A 24665-nucleotide genomic window follows, 5' to 3' on the forward strand; every position below is an offset into this window, starting at 1 on the left:
CCGGTCATTATCCCAGGGTCCTGGGATCGAACCCCACATCGGGCTCTCTGCTCAGCGGGGAGCCTGCTTCCCTCCCTCTCTCTCTGCCTGCCTCTCTGCCTACTTGTGATCTCTGTCTGTCAAATAAATAAATAAAATCTTTAAAAAAAAATGCTTTCACATTTAAAAAAAAAAAAGAAAGCAAAAAGGAAGAAACAAAGGAATAAAAAACAAAGGACACAAACAGAAAACAAATAAATGGTAGAACTAAATCCAAACATGTCAATTATAGCAAAAGTAAATGCTATATAAACACCAATTAAAGGACACATTATCAGAAATTTTTTTTAATAAAAAGACCCAACTATATGCTGTCTATAAGACACCTACTTTAAGTATAATGACAGAGAAAGGTTAAAAGTAAAAGGATGCAAAGAGTATCACCATACTGTCACTAACCGAAAGAAAGATGGAGTAGCTCTACTACTATCAAACAAACTAGACTTGAGAGCAAAAAAAAATTACCAAGTCTAAAGAAGTACTCTACAAAATGACAGAACCAATTTCCCAAGAGCATATAACATCCTAAATGTATATGGACCTAACAACAGAGCTTTAAAATACATAAAATTAAAACTGATGAAATTGAAATGCGAAGTAAACCCACAGTCAGACTCAGCATCCCTCTCATATTGACAAAATAGCAAGAAAACCAGCAAACATACAGAATTTAATAACATCACTAACAATCAAGTAGATCTAATTGACATTTGTAGAAATTTTTAAAAACGCTTCATTCAAAAAGAGAACACACATTTTCTTCAAGTGAACATGGAACATTCATTCAAGATAAACCATATCCTGACCATAAAGCGAAGCTTAAGAAATTTATAAAGATCTGAGTCATACAAATATGTTTTCTGACTATAAGGGAATTAAGCTAGAAATAATTAATAACACTATCTGAAAATAACCAAATAATTGGTTATATATTAATCTATGGGCCAAAAAAAGAAGTCTTACGGAAAATTAGGTAGTATTTTAGACTAAATGAAAAACACATTAAATTTGTGAGATGTGGCTAAAGTAGTGCTTAGAAGGAAACTAAGATACTCAAATGTGTATCTTAGCAAAGAAAATTCTCAAAAACTTAAAAGAATTACAAAAGAGCAAATATATACAACAGTATTACTATAACTAACACTGTTATACGCTATTTTGAAAGCTGTTAAAAAAAATAAATCTTAAGAGTTCCATCAGGAATTTTTCTTGGTATCCGTAGATGACAGACACTGACTAAACTTACTGTGATAATCATTTCACAATATGTGAAAGTCAAGTCATTACATGATGTACCTTAAACTACACAGTGCCACATTTCAATTTTACATCAATAAAACTGGGTGGGGGAGAACAAAATAAATCCAAAACAAACAGAAGCAAATAGTAAGAGTAGCAATCATTAATATCAAACACGAAATCCAGAGAAGTAAATCAATGGAACCAAGAGCTGATTCTCTAAAGACAACTAAAACTGATAAACGAACAGAAGAAAACAGGGGATACAAAAATTACCAGTATCAATAATGAAGGAAGGGATATCACTAAACTCTACAGATATTAAAAGTATTATAGGAAATACTATAAACTCTATGCATACAAATTCAACAGCCCCACTGAAATGGACCAATTCCTTGAAAGTCATAACCTATCAAAACTAAGCAGGAAGAAAAAAACTGAACAGTCCTCTGTCAATTAAAGGGGGGGGGGGGGAGATTTTTTTTTTTAAATTTTTTATGTAATCACTACCGTCAATGTGGGGCTCACTCATAACCCTGAGATCAATAGTCACATGCTCCACCAACTGAGCCAGTCAGGCACCACGATTTTAATATCTCTTTAAACAATCTCCAGACCCAGGGGTGCCTGGGCGGCTCAGTGGTTAAGCCTCTGCCTTCGGCTCAAGGTCATAATCTCAGGGTCCTGGGATCAAGCCCCACATAGGGCTCCCTGCTCAGCAGGGAGCCTGTGTTCCCCACCCCACACACATGCCTCTCTGTCTACTTGTGATCTCTCTGCCAAGTAAGTAAATAAATAAATAAATCTAAAAAAAAAAAAAAAATCTCCAGACCCAAATGGTGTTAGTGGTGAATTCTACCAAACATTTTACTTCTAAAGATTTTATTTATTTGTCAGAGAGAGCGAGCACGCGCACAAACAGGGAAAGTGAAAGACGGGGTGGGGGGGTGGGGGGGGGAGAAGCAGGATCCCTGAAGAGCAAGGAGCCCAATGCAAAACTTGGTCCTGAACCGAAGGCAGATGATTTAACCCACTGAGCCACCCAGGTGTCCCCTACCAAACATTTAAATAAAAAATAACACCAGTTCTACATAATCTCTTCCCCAAACATACAAGAGAAGAGGCAAGAATATTTCCCAACCAATTTTATGAGTCTAGTATTATCCTGATACCAAAAAGTAGTTTACAATATTCAAAAATGTGGATAAACTCCTAAACAAGTATAATGACATAGGACAGTAACAGGTAGCAAGAGTATGGATAGCTAGAAAATAAACACCAATCTACACGAAGTTCTATAAACTCAAGGATTTGTTTGTGATTTGGGGACAATAACCCTTGACTAAGGGAGATCTATCATTTGCTGAATGATCTAGGTCATCAATTTTGTTCAACCAAATGCTGGTGTGTAGAAGGCAGGGTAGTGGGGGCATACTAACCCACACCCTCATCAGGAGATTACTGGTGGTAAACCCACCAATGTTCTCTCATAACCCAGGAATCATTTATTCTAACCTAAAATTTTCAGAATACAATGCACCACATTTCCACACATACAGCTGCATCCCTCACTCTGTCTTTTCTTACTGTACCCTTGGATTAGTTTTAAGAAGTCCGGAAACCTGCTCTAACACTCACTAAATAGAGAATTAAGGACAAGATTAGAAGATCAGTCTGTGTTAGAATTTAGCCATGACTCTTAGTTCCTTCCTGATGAACCAACCAGAGAACATTATTTTTAAAACTGCTGTGCCTAGTCCCTAAAGTGAAGAAAACAAGCTAATCACATCTTGTATGGGAAGATGCCATGACCACTGCTATCTCTGAAAAAAATACAACTAGGAGGTCCACTGGGAGCCCTGCAAGCTTTGTATCACATATTGCCCTAATTTCTTTGAGACAGAGGACACCCTGCAGGACTTGAACTGACTCATTCAGAATTCCCAGGTCCAACATCATCCATTAACTACTTCTGCTTCCCGTTCAGCTCCATTTCTTTAAGAGAATTTATACAGAGGTTTTTCTGGGCTATTAGGAAATCTAACTGGTGATGAACATTTTATATAATTTTCTGAGTCTATTTCATTCTACTTCCGAGACAATAAACTTCACTGCTCACTGAAACTGTAAGATACATTAGTGGCTATTTAGATCTCCAATTAAACAAATGTCAGAGACATTACTGAGAAGTTACCAGAAAAGCGTCTCCTAGTTTAGAATTTAACCCGTAACTTTTACTGCTACTAAGAACTTTTAAATATTAGAATGAAAAGGCCTCTAGGGACACCTGGGTGGCTCAGTTGGTTGAGCTGCTGCCTTCGGCTCAGGTCGTGATCCCAGGGTCCTGGGATCGAGTCCCGAATCGGGATCCTTGCTCGGCGGGGAGCCTGCTTCTCTCGCTGCCTCTGCCTACCTCTCTGCCTGCTTGTGTGTACTCTCTCTCTCTCTGACAAATAAATAAATAAATAAAATCTTTTAAAAAAAAAAAAAAAGAAAAGGCCTCTAAATGTAATAATGTAATACCCAAGGATTACAGCATATCATGCCAGACTACAGTGTATTCAGGACCTCTTATCAGATCTCTTTCCTAACTAGAAGATAAATGAAGTTGTTGAAACCCTGCTCCACAGGTCTATCATAAAACAGCAATACTCTCTTCCTTATCTTTTAAAAAAAGACTAGCCCAGGCATCCCTGAGAGAAGTAGTGGAAGCAAGAAAATGTTTATAAATACAATTCTGACATCAGACTCTGGAGAAAACTAACTTTGGCACCTATCATTAGAATACACTAAAATCTAGATTTTAATTTCTTCGTCCTTTATCTCCCACATGGAACCTTTTCCTGCCTCTCGTTTATCTGCAACCTTATCTCCTCCACTAATAACATCATGTGGACTGCTTAGTGCTTTTCCCCACTGTAAAACCTTCAGTAACACTGCTTATGTTTTAAAATATTAAAGTTACTAATTTGCTAAAAACATTTTAAACCAGAATGCATCAAGTCTTGTAGCTATCTGTCTACTTATGTATCAACAGAGACATCTTTGCTTCTACAGTTATCAGTTTGGCAGTACAGCATAGTCTGAATACATTTTCTCTTTCAGAAGCTGTTTTTCACCCTCTGGCTCTCTCTGGGCGTCCCTGAAGAAACACAAACATTGTAAAGCTACTCCATTAGCCCAGTCAATGTTACCAGCACTGCTTCATATTGAAACACAGCTCTTAAATGGTGGGCAGTCATGAAATACTGAGTCATTGTACAGTGCTCAGGTTCCAAATTGCTGTGTCCTCTAAATGCTACCATCATTTTTTATTCAGTAGCTGTTTATAAACCCACTTACTACCATCAGGTGGGGAGCTTGGCAAGGAGTTAGAAGTACAGGAAGAGGCTGGAGTGACAAGGATGTTTTCCAGCTATAATGTGGTTCCTGCATCAAGAATACATCATTGTTTTTAGTTAAGCCATATGTCACTGACTTAACACCATTAATAACAACAGTAATAAAGATAATAGCAACATGATACCATTCACCTTACCTGCCTCATTTTACAGAAAAGGAAACTTGGTATCAAGATCACAAGGTCACAAACAGAGCAGCAAAACTGGGATTTGAACCCAGGTCTGAATTTCAAAACCCTAATGTTACTTTCTACTTGAGCATAATTCTTCAGGCATTTGAAAGTTATCTGTCAATAAATAAGCCAAGGCCATTACTCGTACAGACGCTTGAGGTCTATGTTAGGTTGTTCAACCACAGGAACAACAAAATACGAACTCAATCATCAACTGAAAGATTATAAATTGATACTATACTAAGAATACATAGTAAAATACCAATTTAGGCCAATCACAATCTCTTCCACCAAACCAAAACTAGTAACTACAACCAAATTTACCAAAAGGAAGACAAACCAAATAGACCAGCAAATTTTTCAGTATTTGCCCCAAACATCCTAGCACATCTATAATGGATTATAGCAAAGGATAGTCTAGAATTTCAGCTTCTCTCTCACAATGACAGAACTCTCATCAAGAATAAGAAATTGGTCCCTAATGGCCAGCATACCTCCATCCTCGAACTCAGAAACCTTTCATCCCCCTCTGACACTGAATCCCTACTCAATACTTACTTGAGGGCTGAGAGAAGATCCATTTCATCTGTCATCTAACTGGTACATATGCTCCTGCCCTAATCCCCAAATATTACATCAACCACACTGGTAATTATCAACTATGGAGCATTTATGCCAGGCACTATTTTGCTGATTTATCTTACCTCACACCATGAGCCCATGGGACAACTATTCTCACTCCCGAATCACCAATGAAATAACTGAAACTTTGAGGGGGTCACAAAGCTCAACAGGTCTAGAATTCAATTTTAGGCATGTCTGACCCAATATACTTAAACATTACCCTACACTGCTTCACTCTATTAAGCCAATAATTATGAGCACCTCCTGAGTCAGGCACAGAGTTATGCTTAAGGGATACAAATAAGAAAGTCTGCAGTCTTAAAGTGAAGACAGATAAGATGATAACAGACCCAAATATATACAATTTTGAACAAAGTGCTATGAAAAGAGAACAGAGGGCAATTAACTTTGCCTTAGAGAAGAGTTAAGGCAAGACTCCACAGATCTGGGGCGCCTGGGTGGCTCAGTGGGTTAAGCCTCTGCCTTCAGCTCAGGTCATGATCTCAGGGTCCTGGGATCAAGCCCCACATCAGGCTCTCTGCTCAGCAGGGAGCCTGCTTCTCCCCCCACCCCGCCCCCGTCTGCCTCTCTGCCTACTTGTGATCTGTCAAATAAATAAACAAAAATCTTAAAAAAAAAAAAAAAAAGAAGACTCCACAGATCTGAGATCTAAACAATATTTAAGGCAGTGCCATCTAAGGGAAAAGGAGCACCAGGAGATAATGTATTGTAGACAAAAGAAAAATGGCTTGGTATCTTGGGTGTCTTATTTTCCATCATTAACAATCTATCTAACATTTATTTCACAGCCTGATTTTTCCTTCTCCCCATAACCATCTTGCTAATTTTCATTGGCAAATTTAAGCCCAACTCCAAAGCCTGCCAAAAAAACAAAAACAAAACAAAACAAAAACTATACACACACACACACACACACACACACACTAAAATTTTCAAATGTTCCTAGGAAGAATAATATAGAGAAATATTAAAACACTCAGTAAAACAGACTTAAAGTATTTGGCAACAAATTGCAGAAGAAAGCTAAAAATGGCTAAGGAACACCACAAGAGGTGATGTCCCATTTCCAAACTGGTCTCAGTCACAAGACTTGGAAGAGCTGTACTGTATCAAGTGGCAAAACAAGGTCCTAAAGGATTTGTCTGTAAACAAGGATTCATCATAGCTCACTTTTTAATGGAATAGAATATTCAGGCCGAGTTATAGTTGCATCCCAGACCTATCTCAAAACTGTGTTACTTAACCTCTTTTTCCTTTTATAAGCCAGTGAGTATCTACTTAACAAGGGGGCTAAAAGAATCACATAATGCTTTGTGTATGAATGCACTTCATAAAATAGTCAACTGTTCCACTAAAAAAAAAAAAAGAAAAGATTTTCACTGAATATCCCTCGTGTGTTGGAGATAGTAGAAAAGGATGACTAAGAAATAGTACGATGGGGCACCTGGGTGGCTCAGTGGGTTAAAGACTCTGCCTTCGGCTCAGGTCATGGTCTCAGAGTCCTGGGATCGAGCCCCACATCGGGCTCTCTGCTCAGCGGGGAGCCTGCTTCCCCAGCTCTCTCTGCCTGCCTCTCTGCCTACTTGTGCTCTCTGTCTGTCAAATGAATAAATAAATCTTTAAAAAAAAAAAAGAAATAGTAGGATGTATAGCAACATTATAATAACTATCCTTAAGTATAACATAGTATAGAGGCTCCTGGATGGTTCAGTTGGTTAAGCATCTGACTGCTGATTTCAGCTTGGATTATGATCTCAGGGTTGTGAGATCAAGGCCCATGTCAGACTGTGCACTTGGCATGGAGTCAGCTTGTCCCTTTCCCTCTGCTCCTAAACGAATCTCTTAGCAAATATCAAACAACCTAAGTGGGATAAGGAGATTGGGGATCACAATTTCTTCCAATCACACAGTAAAATAATCAGTAATGGAAACCAGTAAGAGAGAAAAATATTCTAATACTATCCACGTGTTTACCCAGTACCTAAGAAAAATCACAACTTAAATCCCAAGAGATCAGATATCCTTTATGTTTAAAGCACAACAAATTACACATACCAACTTTTCTCTTCAGTAGAAAGAGAGTATGCGAAACTAAACCAGACACTTTCCAGGGATAGAAACATTCCCCTCCAAATTAAATAGTGAAGGCTTCCAAGCCTACAAGAGCCTGAGCCACTTTGAATATACAGCCTTCATTCAGCTGCTTGGAGGGCCCGTGGATTAGGCCCTCTTCTAGAGGGCCTGCAATCTGGGCACAGACTCATGTACACAGGCACCATAAACAAATCAAGACAGCCCAAATGCAGTTCTGGAGGAGTGGAGAACATTTGTAATGTTTGCAAAGTAAGTAATCAGCAGGGTAGGATAACTGACACAAATCACAGGAAAAAGTATTCTACAAGATTATTTTGAAGAGAAACCAGAATTGGATTCTCAACTACTTCCTAAGTTTCCTACTACTAAGATAAAGATACAAATTGAAATTTTAATTCTCAGTTTTAGTCCCACCATATCTAAAAATAATAGCATGAATGCACTTCCCATATATAAATTCCCTTTATATCATAATCATATAATACATTTTATACTCAACTCATACCTATCTCTTCTAAACTCATTCCCCCTTCTCCTCCCCATATTCACTACTTGATCAAACAACCATATTTCCCAACATTCCCTGAACTCCTTAAAAAAGTCTCTGACAACAAATCCCCCTTTGCCCTACACATCTGGTTCAACCACTAAATTGTACCCACTGGCAGCTCCTGGGTGGCTCAGTAGTTAAGCGTCTACCTTGGGCTCGGGTCACAGTCCCAGGGTAGAGGGATCAAGCCCTGCACTGGGCTCCCTGCTCAGTGGGAAGCTTGCTTCTCTCCTCCCACTCCCCCTGCTTGTGTTCCCTCTCTCGCTGTGTCTCCCTCTATCAAATAAATAAATAAAATCTTTTAAAAATTTTTCTAATTGCACCCATTCTACTTCCATAATAAAGCTATCTTTTCCTTACTCCTTAACTCAGTATTTCTCAATCAGATCTTTGTAATAGCCTTGTGACCAAGCTCCTTTTCACTGGTCTCTTTATTGATACTAAATTCATCCTCTGAAAAACAGGTCTTAACTTCATTCCCTCAAACAAAAATCTTCAATGGCTCCCCATGCATACTGATTTACTTTTGCAGTCTTTTGTTTTCTCCCTCATGCAAGTTATATGTAATACAACAAATTTCTTTCCCTCAATTGTGTCCTTCCTACTCCCACTGTTCCTTCTTGAACATCTTTTCTTCCCTCCATAATACTGGAAGCTGCACAAGGGAAGGAACCATGTGTGTTTTGTTCCTCACTGTATTTATGCCACCTAGAACACTATATCAAATACTCACTGAATAAATGAAAACCACTCTACTCTCAAAGTTCACTTAAGGGCACCTGGGTGGCTCAGTTGGTTAAGCATCTGCCTTTGGGTCATGATCTCAGGTTCCTGGGATCAAGCGCCACATAGGGCTCTTTGCTCAGAAGGGAGTCTGTTTCTCCCTCTCACTTTCCCTTTGTGCTTTCTCTTTCTCTCTCAAATAAATAAAATCTTTAAAAAAGAAAAAAAAAAAGTAGTTCACTTCAGTGGCCATTCCCACCAAGGTCCCACTAAACCGCCTTTCTAAAATACCTGCAATGTCTTAGTTAAGTGAGGGTAGCATTTTGTGCCAACCTTAAGGCACTTAGTATTTGTATCCTATACATACATGGCTAATATGAGGCACATATTCTACCACAAATAACCTTGTCTGATACATTTATGAACCATCTATCACAACAGCTTGTACACAGTTTAAATATACGTAAATACACTTTGTTGTTATATTCTTCACTCACTCAATATTTACAGAGCTTATTATATGCGGCGCATAGTGTTTTGCACTAAAATACAGTATTGAAAAAAGGACAAAGCCCCTATGGAACTTACATTCATAAAAAAAACAAAGGTAATAAACAAGCGAATTTCTTAAGGTAGCAAGTACAGTGAAAATTACAGTAGAGGTAGTATGATCAATCCTAACTTGGGAAGACACATGCAAGAGACAGGATGAAAGAACTATGTAAAGGTTAAAACTGGTCAAACTGGCCCACATTCAGACACGCTGAAGAAAATTACAAAAACATCATGATCCTGGAGTCCTGGGATCGAGTCCCGATTGGGCTCCCAGCTCCATGAGGAGTCTGCTTCTCCCTCTGACCTTCTCCCCTCTCATGTTCTCTCCAACTGTCTCTCTCTCTCAAATAAATAAATAAAATCTTAAAAAAAAAAATCCTCTTTTAGCATATGTTTGATTTGTTTTTTTTTTTAATGTTTCATATGAAAACTACAAACTACCTTAATTTTTACATGTGTTTCCTCACTGTAGATAAGCCTATCTTGCTCTCTGGATATTTTTGTGTATATGTGATCTACCAATTAACTACTTTTGCAGTTTTAATCTTGTATTATTTCTTCTACTTTGTTTTGTGTAAAAGGGGAAAAATAAAAAAAGCTGGAATCCCAAAAAGAAAGAAAGAAAGAAAGAAAGAAAGAAAATTACATAAACAAAGTTTTGGGCACAAACATTTTAATCACTCAGTAATGGAAAATAATGCCTGCAACCAAAATATACATATGCTGATTAATTAAAGCCTACTATCATGCATTTCATTTAACTTTTTTTGGAAAAGAATAGAGGTTGGGTCCCTGGATTGAGGAAGAAGGGGATCAAAAGTTCCATCTTGAGGCTCCTGGATGGCTCAGTAGGTTAAGCGTCTGCCTTCAGCTTGGGTCAAAATCCCAGGGTCCTGGGATTGAAGCCCCATATTCGCAGCAGAGAGTCTGCTTCTCTGCTCCTCCCTGCTCCCTGCTCATGCTTGCTCTCTCTCTCAGATGAATAAAATCTTAATAAATAAAATTTAAAAAGTAAATAAAAGTTCCATCTTGAACTTACTGAACTTGAGTTGCCTTTTAGCGAACAAAGTAGGTAAGTCAAACAGACTACATGAAATCACTCAGAAGGTACAACATGATCCTGTCATGGCTGCATATACTGTACATTATGCTAAGTGAAAAAAGTCAGAGAGAGAAAAACACTTACATGTGAAATCTTTAAAAAAACAAAAAAAGTAGTACTAAGAGAACAGATTGATAGCTGCCAGAGGCAGGACGTACAGGATGGTGGTACAAGAAATAGGTAAAGGGTACCAAAAGGTACAACCTTCCAATTACAAAATAAATAAGAGGTAATGTACAGCATGGTGACTTTAGTTAATAATACTATACTGTATATTTCCAAGTTGCTAAGAACTAAATCTTAATAGTTCTCATTGCGAGATTAAAAAAAATTATAACTACGCATGGTGATGGATGTTAACTAGACTTACTGTGATGATCATTTTGCAATATATACAAATATGGAGTCATTATGTTATACACCTAAAATTAGTATCATACGTTAATTATATCTCACTAACAAAAAAAAGCATATATTTGTGTCTATTTCAAACAACAGAGAGAAAATGGGAAGGATATACAGCTTAATATTAATAGTCATTAAATCCAAATGGTATTAAAAATGATTTTTTGTTTGCATATCTATATTTTTTTTATCTATTTGACAGAGATCACAAGTAGGCAGAGAGGCAGGCAGGGGGGATATACTCTTTTTTAAAACAATATGGATTATGCTTATTCTTTTTAAGAAACAAATGTTTTAAGTTTTTAAATTCAGCCACTGAATGAAGAAAATAGTAAGATCAAAATAAAGAAACCAAAAGCCAGGAGTGAAACAGCTAGATTTTGGAGGCAGAAAAACTGGGTTTCTTCCATTTTCTAGTTTCTCCTCTGATAAGAATTATTTAAAAATAATGAAGTCCATATACTTGTATTCAAACTTTCTCCATAGAAAACGTGCTGTCAAGAAAAAGTAGGTCTAGTGATCAATGTCTAAACCAGACCTTAACCCACCTTCACATAGGAACTCTGACAAAAGCTCTTTCTGGTCTAGCCTGCATACAGTCTCAAGAGCCCACTTCTCCTCTCAGAGAGGATGGGCTACTACAAACACAGTATACTGCCTGTTGGGGCTTGCAAATTTATGGCTGTCAACAGTGATTAAACCTACTCTAATCTTAAGTCTTGGTTTAAAAACTAAAACAAACAGGAAAATGGACACCAAAATTTTGGTCTTATCCAAATTTAAAATTACAATCTAAGCATACACTTGTATAGGTCACTTAAAATTCTAGAGGGCAGGTAGTGCTGCCAAGGGCCACTCTTTTCTTCTTGTAGAGATCAGTCTACCTTTCTACCTTTTACAGTGAAGCAACATTCTTAACTCTCATCCTTAACACTATGTACGCTTTGCATCCTGAAATATGAAAATGGTTACATGGGTTCATAAAGACATTTTTCTTAATTTTATATTGTGAAAATAAGTCTATTCGGAAATATATTTGAGCACCTAGTATGTGTCAGGCACTGTTTCAGACCTAGTATGTGTCAGGCACAGTATCATACATCATGAATGTATGATACATTCATAAGGGAATGTATCAGTGAATAAAGCAACAAAAAACCTTGCCCTCAAGAAGAGCACACTACAGTAATCTAGCAGCTAACATTTATGAAGCACTTCCATATTACTTGCCTTGTTTTGAACACTGTTCAGAATGTTTTACCAGTATTAACTCAAAACAACTCTTTGAGGTAGAAACTACTATTATTTCCATTTTACATGCAAGGAAACAGACACTAAGGAGTTAAAAACTTGCCAGAAATAAGACAAGTCAAAGAAGAAGAGTCAAGATTTGAACCTCAATAGTCTGGCTCTCAGTTCCTAACCTCTATGCCATTTACCTCATGCAGCCACTTACACATATTTCAAATAAACTCATTCATACCATGTTCATACGCCAACAAATTTAGGCTCAAAATATATTCTTAGAGTAATACTACCTAGGTAGAGCTAAAGTAATTATTATCAAGTAAATTTGTAAAAAGACATTTTTAGGATCATTTTGCCAATATCAACCAAGTTTTTTTTTTTTTAAATAACAAATGATTGTTTTTCTAACTCAGCTTAGATGGAAAAGGTTCAATTTTCAAGTAGAAATGTCACTACTTAGATACCTGAAACCTAAAATTATTTTGTCAGTATTACAATTTTTTAAAAATACAGTATTCTTAAAGATGATTTTAAAATGAACCCTAAAGCTGTGATATTTTTAAATGTAAAAGAAATTTCCTTTTGGAATATGAAATAAGAATATTATTCTACTGTATGAAACTAGACAAACTATGAAATCGGATCCAAATACAAGACCCAATGTCTAATTTAAGAAACGGTGTAACCTTTAAAAAAAAAAAAAAAAGCACAACAGAATGTAAGCCTTGTAGTTTTGACTTTGAAGAAAGAAATTATCTCAAATTATCCCATTAGAGATTCTAATTTGTTTGTCACATCCCAGAAAAACTAAATGCCTTAAATTATCATTTAATTTTGACCATTCAGCAAATAGGTTAATAATTTCTTCTTAGTTTTTTCCTATATTAGCACAAAAGACAAGAATCAACTTTTATAATTATAACTGATATTCAAGTTATGAATTTCAAAAATTCATATGCTATAGCCTCAAAAATGGCCTACTTGGCAAACATTCCTTTCCCTTTCTAAGAGAGAGATAGGTGGTAGAATGGAAGGGCAGAGGGGAGAGAGAGAGAAAATCTTAAACAGGCTCCAAACCCAGCACAGAGCCAATAAGGACTGGGTCTCATGACCCTGAGATCATGACCTGAGTCAAAATCAAAAGTCGGACGTTTAACCAACTGAGCTATTCAGGCATCCTTACTTGAGATTCTGAGATTCTGATATAGAAAAGAATATTTTCTAATACACCACCCCCACCCCTGGAAGAAAAGCAGCATCACACTATAAAAGGACAAGATTAGGTAAGGACTCCATTGAAATATGCCAGATTCCTGGAATACAAATCTTAATGCAATCCACCATTAAGTTTAAAACAAATCAGATTCAGATAGCTAAAGAGGATAAGCTGCATTTATATGACTTGCCTGCAAAATCCAATAAAAAAGAGAATTGAGAAAGACATTATGTTCTCTATAGTCCCAGTCTTAGTAGTTGCTGAAACATAGATATGTCTTTAAACATTAAACAGAGGCAGAGCAATTACCTAATAGAACAGTTTAAAAATACTGCTGGTTTACTTTACTTATCAACAAAACTAAATATGTTTTGCCCTAAAAATAACAAGGGGCAAGTGCTTAGCTGACGTCCAACTTTATATATGAAATCTGTTAAGAGGACATTCTCAGGTAAAAGTGCATACTTTACTTTTCTGAAAAGCAGTTTGGCTGTTTGACATGAAATATGTTCCTATCTTCTGACCTAGTGATGTAACTCTGGAAATACAGAACACACTGATGTTCAACAGCAAAACTCAAAATTACTCAAATGTCCAATAATGAGGAAATGATCAAATATATTATGGTACAGCCACAAGATATGCCATAACAATAAATTATAAAGGCATTAAAATGGTTTTACACACAGAAAAATACATACACCATAATTAAAACAAACTAGATATCATCTCAAAACTTTTAAAAAGGTGTTTGGATATATCCATTAAAAAAAAAAGAAGATAAATAAATAAATAAATAAATAGGGGCGGCGCCTGGGTGGCTCAGTTGGTTAAGTGTCTGTCTTTGGCTCAGCTCACGATGTCAGGATCCTAGGCTTGAGCCTCCTGGATGCTTCTCCCTTGGCCTCTGCTTTCTCCCCCCCCCCCCCGCCCCCCCCCCGCCACTCCTGCTCTCTCTCAAAATAAATGTATAAATAAAATTTTTTAAAAAAATAATAATAAAGACAAAAAGGAAACACTCTGAAATATTGACAATAGGTAACACTGGATGGTGAAGATAGGTTTCTTCTACTTTAGGGATGCCTAGGTGGCTCAGTCGTTAAACGTCTACCTTCAGCTCAGGGCATGATCCCATGATCCTGGGATGAGCCCCGAATCCAGCTCCCTGCTTGGCAGAAGCCTGCTTCTCCCTCTCACTCCCCCTGCTTGTGTTACCTCTCTCGCTGTGTCTCTCTCTGTCAAATAAATAAATAAAATCTTTTTAAAAAGAAAGTTTCCTCTACTTTATACTATCCTTTTCAAATTTCTACTAATGACCCTGTCTTATTCTGATAATCAGGAAAAAAATCTAAAAATAATATTTAAGTAACTAGTTTTTATAGGAGCAATGCATTTTGTATCCATGTTCAGTGATAATCCACTTTATCTTCGAGAAGGTTAAAAAGCTCTTTAAGTTGTGAGATAGCTAAGTAAGTAATTTAAAATGGATTATTGCACTCTAACAACTTCTTAATGAGAACATTTGACTTTCAATATTCTAGGTCTGCATGGAAAAAATAATGGGAATGGGGAAGAGGGTAAAGAACCTGGAAGAGAAGCTCCTTGGCAGGATGCCTCATGTGCTACAATTCCTAACGTGAATTTGAAGACCACCTCACTTGAAGGCTAGTTTCTACAATAAAATTACAAATGTACTAACCTGTAGACTTGAGCCACATTACAGTTTCTTTAAAAACTATTTTCCCCATTCTTACTCCAGAGTAATTAAGTAATAAACACTCTGACCAAACCCAGAATTATTTCTGCTTTTTAAAGAAAATAAACATAACTCAATAACTCAACAATGCCTGTTAGCCAGTTATTTAAATGTCCAAACATAATATAATTTATATATACATCTTTATACTTTATATAATCATTCTTTCCCCTTAATTCATGTCCTCATATATACATAGAAAGATATACACATACAAACACACACATACAAACACACACACACACAGAAACACACACACAAATACTCCTCAAATGTTAATCAACATGCTTAAGATGCCCGGGTTTAAAATGTTATCCAGATTCATAACAAGAGTATATTTATGGATAAACGTATTTTTTAAAAAGTTTTTTTTAAAAGATTAAAATCTCCTAATCCACAGCTCTATGATCCTAATCTCAGCTAAACTTCACAGAGGTAGACCAGAAAATCAGAAAGTGAACTAGCCCTAGGTTCTAATTTTATCTCTGCTACTAGTTAGCTGTCTTAAAAATTTCACTTACTTTTTGGGATTCTCCAGCTACACCTATTAAAAGGGAGTAAAATTAGACCGCTTTAATTAAAGTTTCTACAAACTCTGAAAAACTGATTCTGGGGCACCTAGGTGGCTCAATCAGTTGAGCATCTGACTCTAGGTTTTGCCTAAAGTCATAATCTCAGGGTCCTGGGACCCAACCCCAGGGGAGCTTCACACTCAACAGGGAGTCCGCTTTAAATTCTCTTCCTTTGCCCCTCCCCCGTGCACATGCTAAAGAGCCTGTGCTTTCTCCCTACCTCTCCCTTATTTATTTATTTATTATTTAAGATCAAATAAATGATCTTAAAAAAAAAAAAAAAGATTCTAGGTTCAAATTTCTACAATCGTTCCAAATATCTCCTTTTCCTAATTCTCAGCAGTAATAAACTTTTCCTTGGATTAACTAATTTTGTATCAATACTTCACAAAAATGTGAACTTTTATACTACTCATTTCTAAAATATACTATATCTATAAAAGTTAGCCTGTAACACTTTGGTAAATCCTATTAAACATTTCTTAGAAATTCCTGTAACCCATGTAAGAGTCTCTGCTAAAGATTACTCAACATACATTACACATATAGGACACATGATTTATTACGCAATAACTGCCATAATACTTAGCAAGGAGCAATAATATTTCATTCCCTAACGTTAATGACAAAATTAAAGACTAGAGTTTTTTAATGTTCAAAACAAAGACAACACTCTGTATGTTCAAGGTGTCTATGTAAAAATATTAGATAAAATCAAGTATCATTCTTGGGGCGCCTGGGTGGCTCAATGGGTTAAAGCCTCTGCCTTCGGCTCAGGTCATGATCCCAGGGTCCTGGGATCGAGCAGCACTGGGCTCTCTGCTCAGCAGGGAGCCTGCTTCCTCCCCTCTCTCTGCCTGCCTCTCTGCCTACTTGTGATCTCTGCCTGTCAAATAAATAAATAAAATATTTTTTTTAAAAAGGTATGAAATTTACGGAGGTCTCTTTTTTCTCAGCATCTTAAATGCTACAACCAACTACAGTCCAGATTTCTTTCTAAGCCAAACCTACCCACATCATAATTCAAAATGAATTGTTTAATTTAAAAAAATAATGGAACCACCAGTTAGTTCACTTTGAAGTCAAAAGGTTTCCAGAAGCTCCGCAGTTAAAATAATCTAATACAATATTTTTTAATGGGGGGGGTGTGCATGATGTGATTATTTGCTACAATCCACAAATCCATTACTAGAAGCCACATTTAGATAAATCAGTTTCAAGGAAGGAAATGACCCCCGCTAATGACCTTCTGAATATTGTTCAAAACACGGTGTCTGCATTAAAGAAGTGTATCTGCTACAAATAACAGCTACCACTTACCTAGTCCCTTCTATGGGGAGCATGGTGCCAGTCACTTAACATCCGTCATTTCATTTACTCCCCAGAACAACTCTTTAACAAACCTATTATCATCTCTATTTAATAGATGAGAAAGCAAAGACTGAAAGAGGATACAAAGCTGCTAAGTGGCAGAGCCAGAATGCAAACCCACAGTTCCATGACTTGAAAGTTCTTGTTCACATTAAGCTACACCATCTATGAAAAACACAGTAAGCATGATTTTCAGGCTTATGTCTTTACAAGCTCTTCAAAGATTTACTGAACTTTTTCAGGTTTCCCAAGCATAACTACTCTGCAACAAATACAACAATTAATTGTAGTAATACACCTACATGTACACTATATATTAATTCAGTCTCGTCAAAAGGATAGGGTTGTAAGGAGATTCCAATTCTTTTTTTTTTTTTTTAAGATTTTATTTATTTATTTGACTGAGAGAGAGCACAAGCAGGCAGAGTGGCAGGCAGAGAGAGAGGAAGGGAAGCAGGCTCCCTGCCGAGCAGAGAGCCCAATGTGGAGCTCAATCCCAATCATGACCTGAGCTGAAGGCAGAGGCTTTAACCCACTGAGCCACCCAGGCGCCCCAGCAGACTTCAATACTTATCTGAAGGGAAAACCAGAAAATTTACAATTAACTGAGATCTTATCTTTTCCATATTGTATAAAAACTCTAGTACAGGGGCACCTGGGTGGCTCAGACAGTTAAGCATCTGCCTTAGGCTCAGGTCATGATCCAAGGGTCTTGGAATTGAGTCCCACATCAGGCTCCCTGCTCATCCAGAGTCTGCTTCTCCCTCTCCCCCTACCTCTACCTCTACCCCCTGCTTGCGATCGCTCTCTCTCCCATGCTCTCAAATAACTATTTAAAATAAATAAAAGCTCTAGCATGGGTATTTAGCTAAAATTTTTTAAATTAATTTTAGTGCTATCATATACTTTCCACTCAACCTGTTGCAAAGAAAGTTATCTTAAGCCAAAAACAAACAGAAACATATCACAAAAGCAGCCAAACAAGTAGATAAATTTTCTTCTATACTTATATGCAATGTTCCTCAAAGGAAGTCTGGATCTCTGCTAATCTTTTTCTTCAAGTCTTACTCACTCTGCTGCTCCATTACTGCAGGACTAAGAGTCACACGTTACCTATTTTCTCCCACAAGGGAGCTGTGTTTGAATCATTCTTGTAATCAAACCAGTTGGGCAACTAGTCTATTAAATAAGGATTCCAACCATTACCTAAAAGATGGAAGAACTGCTGCCATCTCTCTTAGAATAGTTCTAAAGCTTATCCCTGACAAGTACAAGCACCTATCAGCTAAAAGTGAGTCACATCAACTCCCCGCCTCTAAACTAAAATTGAAGAGAATCTTTTCCTCTCTTATTCCTTCCCCAACTAACCACCCAAGCAAAATTTAATAATCATCCTTCCCCTCAATCACTGCTGAATAAACACCACATTGTATACAGGTTCCCAGGGCAATTTCCCTGCTAGACACCTATGTCCTGGGCCTAGAACAGACTATGTTCCTGCCCAGTCTCTTCCCCACCCTCCCTTTCAAGTAAGAATCACCCTCATAAAAGATCAACCCTTCCTTTTTCAAGGAAGTTGAGTGACTACAGATCCATCTTTTCCGACTACTGGCTCTGAAAAAGCAGAAACCCCTAACTGCCTGGCTAAATAAATGCTGCGGGCTACAGTGAACTGGGCTGGCTAGAAGGGTTTCTCTCCAGTTTCTACCAGCGAGACCAGCAGCAATAAACTTGATTCCCCGCCCCCCACAGGGGAACGACTGAAACCTAGTAACTAAATTACGGGGAACATACTGCCCACGGAATTCGGGAAGGAGCCCACACGGGTCTCCTGCTTTCTTCACGATGGGGCTCTCCGTCCGGAGTGGCTACTTGAGGGACGCTCTGGAGTCTCACGCGTCCTCACGGGACCGACGGACAGCTCGCCAAATCCCACCCTTCGGGGAACTGACAGGAGTTAACCCTGCAGGTGCCCCCACAGACCAAACCCGAAGGAAACCCAATCCTTAAAAACGCGACAAGGCCGATTTTACCCCTTCCAAGCTCCGGCCGCGCTGAGGACCTAGCTTTCTGTAGAAGGTGACTAAATAGAATTAACCCTTCGACTGCCGATCCAGCGCTACCCCTCGGTCACCAACACGCGGGAACTCCAAACCTCGGCCCCCGCGGAGGTGACAGGAACGGCTTGCCTCCTCCCCTCGTCCCACTCTCATTAGCCCCATCGCGCTGAGGGCAGCCCCGGCCCGGGCCTTCGGGCAAGAGCCGGGCGGGACTCGCGGGCTGCGGCGCCCCGGGCGGGTGAGCGGGCGGCACTCACCGCGATGACATTGACGAAGGTGGTCTTGCCGGAGTACTGCAGCCCCACCAGCGTCAGCTCCATCTCCTCCTTCCAGAAGAGCGAGCGAAACCAGTCCAGCAGGCGGGAGATGAGCGCCAACATGATGGCGGCCGGGAGGGAGAACGGACGGGCGGGCGGGAGGACGGCAGCAGCGCACGGCACCCACACTAGCGGGCCTCAGCCCCGACCCCTCAACGGCTCCTTGGGGCCGCGGCGCACCACTGGCGGACACAGGCGGGCGGCGGCGGCCGAAGCCAGGAAGCCGAGCGGGTCATATGACTCGCCCTACCCCACACGCTCGTCCGCGCGCCACCACCGGCACCCACGGCAAGAGCGACCTGGCCTGTCTGGCCAGGCGCGTCTGCCGCCTGCAGCGCCACCTGCTGGAGCCTCCCTGCAGCACCGGGGCTGGGGAGCTGCCCTTGGGCTCCCTACCACCCCTCCCTTACTCATTAACGTTGATTAACTAGCTCATCGTTCTTTCTACAATTGTTTATTGACAGTCGGCTCTATGCGGAAAATCTTCAAGACTCTGGGAGATTGATCACGGAATAAAAATCCCTTCCTACATTTTTGGTAATAGCAAAAGCGGGGGAGCCACAAATGTTTATCAAGAGGAAACTGATTTAAAAAAATCAGTGTGGCCCCAAAAGGGAATACTATGCAGCTATAAAAACAAATAAGGAAATTCTCTATGAACTGATATGAAATGATGTCCTGGAAATGTTTTCAAGGACTGTTAACGCTATGTACATATATACAAGTATGTATTGTATTTGCAAAAAGAAATCCTAGAAGACCAATGAAAACGGTTTCTTATGGGCTAGAAGAAACTGGATGGCCAGAGACAGGAATGGGACTGAGACTTCTCTAGGTATCTTTTTGTTTGTTTGTTTATTTTTTAAAGATTTTATTTATTTATTTGACAGAGAGATCACAAGTAGGCAGAGAGGCAGGCAAAGAGAGAGGGGTAAGCTGGCTGCCCACTGAGCAGAGAGCCCGATGCCAGGCTGGATTCCAGAACCCTGAGACCATGACCTGAGCCGAAGGCAGAGGCTTAACCCATTGAGCCACCCAGGTGCCCCTCTAGGTATCTTTTTGTACCATATTGACTTTCAATCATGGAAATGAGTTGCCTGTTCAAAAGTTTAGCTTAATTTAAAAATAAATTTAAATATATGCAAGGCTTTCATACTAAAAAAAAAAAAAGTCCTTGCCCTCATGGAGCTTATATTCTAGTGAGGAGACATATAATAATATAATGTAATAAATAAATATGAGATATAATGCCATGTAGTACTGAGCATTATAAAGAAAACTGAACAAGAGGACACAAGAGTAGCAGTGTTCTACTCAGGATTGGAGTAGATCTCTCAGAGGAGGCAGCCCTGGATGGGAAGACTTGGAGGAAGTGAGAAAGAGAGCCAGGCACAGATCTGATGGGAGCACATTTGAGACAGAAGGAATAACAAAGACCCTGAATGGGAAAGGAGCATGGAATGCTCTGGAATCAGAAAGACAATCAGCATGGCTAGCTCATTAATAAAGCAGGGAGTAGAAAGAGATGTGGAAGGAGAAAGAGGCATGGACCAGAGGAAACAGAACATGGTGTCCCCTATTTCAGATTTTATTCTTGGTGAGTGAACCAATTTATATTATTAAAAGTGAACTCTAGGGGCACCTGGCTGGCTCAGTTGGTTAAGCATCTGCCTTCAGTTTCTGGAATCTGGGATTGAGCCCCATGTCAGGCTCCCTGCTCAGCAGGCAGTCTGCTTCTTCCTCTCCCTCTGCTCCTCCCTCTGCTCATGCTCTTTGTGCTGTGTTTTTCTCGCAAATAAATAAAATATGTTTTTTAAAGATTTTATTTATTTATTTGACAGACAGAGAGCACAAGTAGGCAGAGAGGCAGGCAGAGAGAGAGGAAGGGAAGCAGGCTCCTTGCTGAGCAGAGAGCCCAATGCCGGGCTCAATCCCAGGACCCCAGGATCATGACCTGAGTCGAAGGCAGAGGCTCTGACCCACTGAGCCACCCAGGCACCCCACAAATAAATAAATTTTTTTTTAAATTTTTTAAGTGAACTTTGGTAGTTCCATGGAGAATTAGCTATGGAAAGGCATTATGGGTTGAATTGTGTCCCTCCAGAAGATATGTTGGAATCCTAGCCCCCAATACCTCCGAATGTGACCTTGTTTGGAAATAAGGCTGTTGCAGACATAATCAGTGAAGATGGTCATACTGGAGTAGAGTGGGCTTTTAATCCAAAACAACTGGTGTCCTTATAAGAATAGCAGAAGATACACAGTCACGGGAGAGAAGACCATGTGACAATAGAGGCAGACACTAAAGTGTTGCAGCTGCAAGCCACGGAATACCGAGGACCAGCCAGCAAGCCACTGAGAGCTAGTGATGAGGGAGCAGAAGGCCAAGCACAAGCTGACACCTGCAACCTCCCCCCACCCGCCCACTCCTGGGTGGGACTTGTATGATATTCTTCCAGCAACCTCCCAACTAAATGCTAATATACCTCGCTAGAGGGGAAAACAACCTTAACTTGACAATGACAAGACCGCTGGTATCTTGTAGGTATCTTGCAAGTTGGGCCCCTTTAGCATATGAAAGTACTTTTGAAACCTCCCTTTTCCCTACTTCCCCCAAGTCGGGAGTATATAACCAGCCACTTCTCAAGACCCCTGGGGCCGCCCCGCTTTCTGCTGAGAGTTTCTGTCCTGTGCTTTAATAAAACCACCGTTTTGCACCAAAGACGTCTCAGTTCTTTCTTGGTGGTGGGTTCCGAACCTCACCGCACCAAACCTCACCTATATTCCAAAACCACATCACAAGGGGAGAGGCACAGGGCAGACACTCTCTTACAGCTTTGGAAAGAACCAACCTGGCCAATATCTTGGTCTTGGACTTGTAGCCTCCAGAACTGTGAGACAAACTGTGATTTTTAGCCATCCAGTTTGTGGTTCATTCCTACCGCAGCCCTAGCAAGCTAACGCAGAGAGAAAGAGTAGAAGCAGTGAGATGGTTAGGAAGCTCTTCTATTAGTTTAAGGGAGCGATGATGGTGGCTGGAACCATGACGTTGTAGTAGGTACTTACATGCTGGCCATCACAGAGCTTTCATTCTGGTGGGAAGGACAATGAACCAATAAACACTAATTTTAAAATGAGAAATTGAACATTTTTCAACCTTTACAATTATTTTAATTCTCTTCACCTCTAATACTATTCAATGAAAAAGTCATTCTTACCCTCTAATTCTAGTTTCCCTTAAAAAAAAAAAAAACAAAACTGGATTATTGGGTGCCTGGGTAGCTCAGTGGGTTAATCCTCTGCCTTCCGCTCAGGTCATCATCTCAGGGTCCTGGGATCGAGTTCCGCATTGGGCTCTCTGCTCAGCTCCCCCTGCCTCTCTGCCTACTTGTGATCTCTCTCTCTCTCTGTCAAATAACTAAAATCTTAAAAAAATAAATAAATAAATATTAAAAATAAGAACCTCTTAAGTCTATCTTTAAAAAAAAAACTGGAGGGGCGCCTGGGTGGCTCAGTGGGTTAAGCCTCTGCCTTCCGCTTGGTTTATGATCTCAGGGTCCTGGGATCAAGCCCCACATCGGGCTCTCTGCTCAGCAGGGAGCCTGCTTCCCCCTCTCTCTCTCTACCTGCCTCTCTGCCTACTTGTGATCTCTGTCAAATAAATAAATAAAATCTTTTTTTAAAAAAAACTGGAATAGTTTTTGTCATATAAGCATAATATTATGGTTGTAAAATATCTAACACAGATATATGACAAGAAAAAGTTACTCTATCTTGACATCCTCAATTCCCTCATCTTTGAAGTAACCCATTTTAACAGTTTACTCTTTTTATCAAATAAACACATATACACATATGTGTGATAGTTTTCTCTTATATACAAAAATGGAAACATGTAGATGTTACTCTATAGCCTCTTCTGTTCACTTACAGTTAAGTGCATTTTATTAAAAATAAAGGCAATAGGGGCACCTGGGTGGCTCAGTGGATTAAAGCCTCTGCCTTCGGCTCAGGTCACGATCCCAGGGTGCTGGGATCGAGCCCCGCGTCGGGCTCTCTGCTCAGCCGGGAGCCTGCTTCCTCTCTCTCTCTCTGCCTGCCTCTCTGTCTACTTGTGATCTGTCTGTCAAATAAATAAATAAAATATTTTAAAAAATAAATAAATAAAGGCAATAAATACTCAAAACAAATGTTTCCTAGTATTTTACTATGGTTTACTATTATCTATTTCTTCTTTTTTTAAGATTTTATTTATTTATTTGACAGAGATCACAAGTAGGCAGAGAGGCAGGCAGAGAGAGAGAGGGGAAGCAGGCTCCCCACTGAGTAGAGAGCCCGATATGGGGCTTGATCCCAGGACCCTGGGATCATGACCTGAGCCAAAGGCAGAGGCTTTAACCCACTGAGCCACCCAGATGCCCCTCCAGTTTTTTTTAAAGGTAGACTTAAGAGGTTCTTATTTTTATTTATTTTATTTATTTATTTAAGATTTTATTTGACAGAGAGAGAGAGAGAGAGAGAGATCACAAGTAGGCAGAGAGGTGCCCCACTGTTATCTATTTCCTGAAGCTATTTACATGTATTCTATCCATAAATGAAAATATCATATAGTAGAAAATTACTAAACATGTATTTTCAATTCTGAGTTCATTCATGTTATAGTGATAGCTTGAAATTAGCCATAGTAGGAATAGAAACACCATGAAAATTAGGAAACACGACAAATCAGGATTCCACCCTTCCTAACAAAACCAGTTGTTAGACATTTACCAGCACACTGTTGATAATACCTAAATCATAGCATTAGAATGAGGATTAAAATAATATTAAGTTAAACTAAGTAAGGTAGTAAAAGGCAGGATGATGTACTTATTATACATAGCCTACGTAGTTAGAATGGCTGATTGTGATTATCAGCTCCTCTACCCATCAGCTGTGTAAACTGTCAAAGCTGTTTAACCTCTCTGTGCCTCTATTTATTAACATTCACTAAATGATAGTTATTTTTCAAAGATTTTATTTATTTATTTGACAGACAGAGATCACAAGTAGGCACAGAGGCAAGCAGAGAGAGAGGAGGAAGCAGGCTCCCTGCCAAGCAGAGAGCCCGATGCGGGGCTGGATCCCAGGACCCTAGGATCATGACCTGAGCCCAAGGCAGAGGCTTTAACCCACTGAGCCACCCAGGCGCCCCAAATG

At 39.3% G+C, this 24665-nt stretch overlaps 1 protein-coding gene across 1 annotated transcript in view; it reads right to left on the minus strand.

The window, feature by feature from the left end:
* ARL8B (ARF like GTPase 8B) overlaps positions 1-19741 on the minus strand; it is a 56971-nt gene extending 37230 nt beyond the window's left edge. The window contains exon 1 of the mRNA XM_080809675.1: positions 19407-19741. Within this exon, the coding sequence (XP_080665801.1) occupies positions 19407-19529 (123 nt within the window). The 5' untranslated portion in view covers positions 19530-19741. The remainder of the gene's footprint in view (positions 1-19406) is intronic.
* Positions 19742-24665: the final 4924 nt, after the last annotated feature.

This window comes from Martes martes (genome assembly GCF_963455335.1).
Source record: "Martes martes genome assembly, chromosome: 1".
Lineage (NCBI taxonomy): Eukaryota > Metazoa > Chordata > Mammalia > Carnivora > Mustelidae > Martes > Martes martes.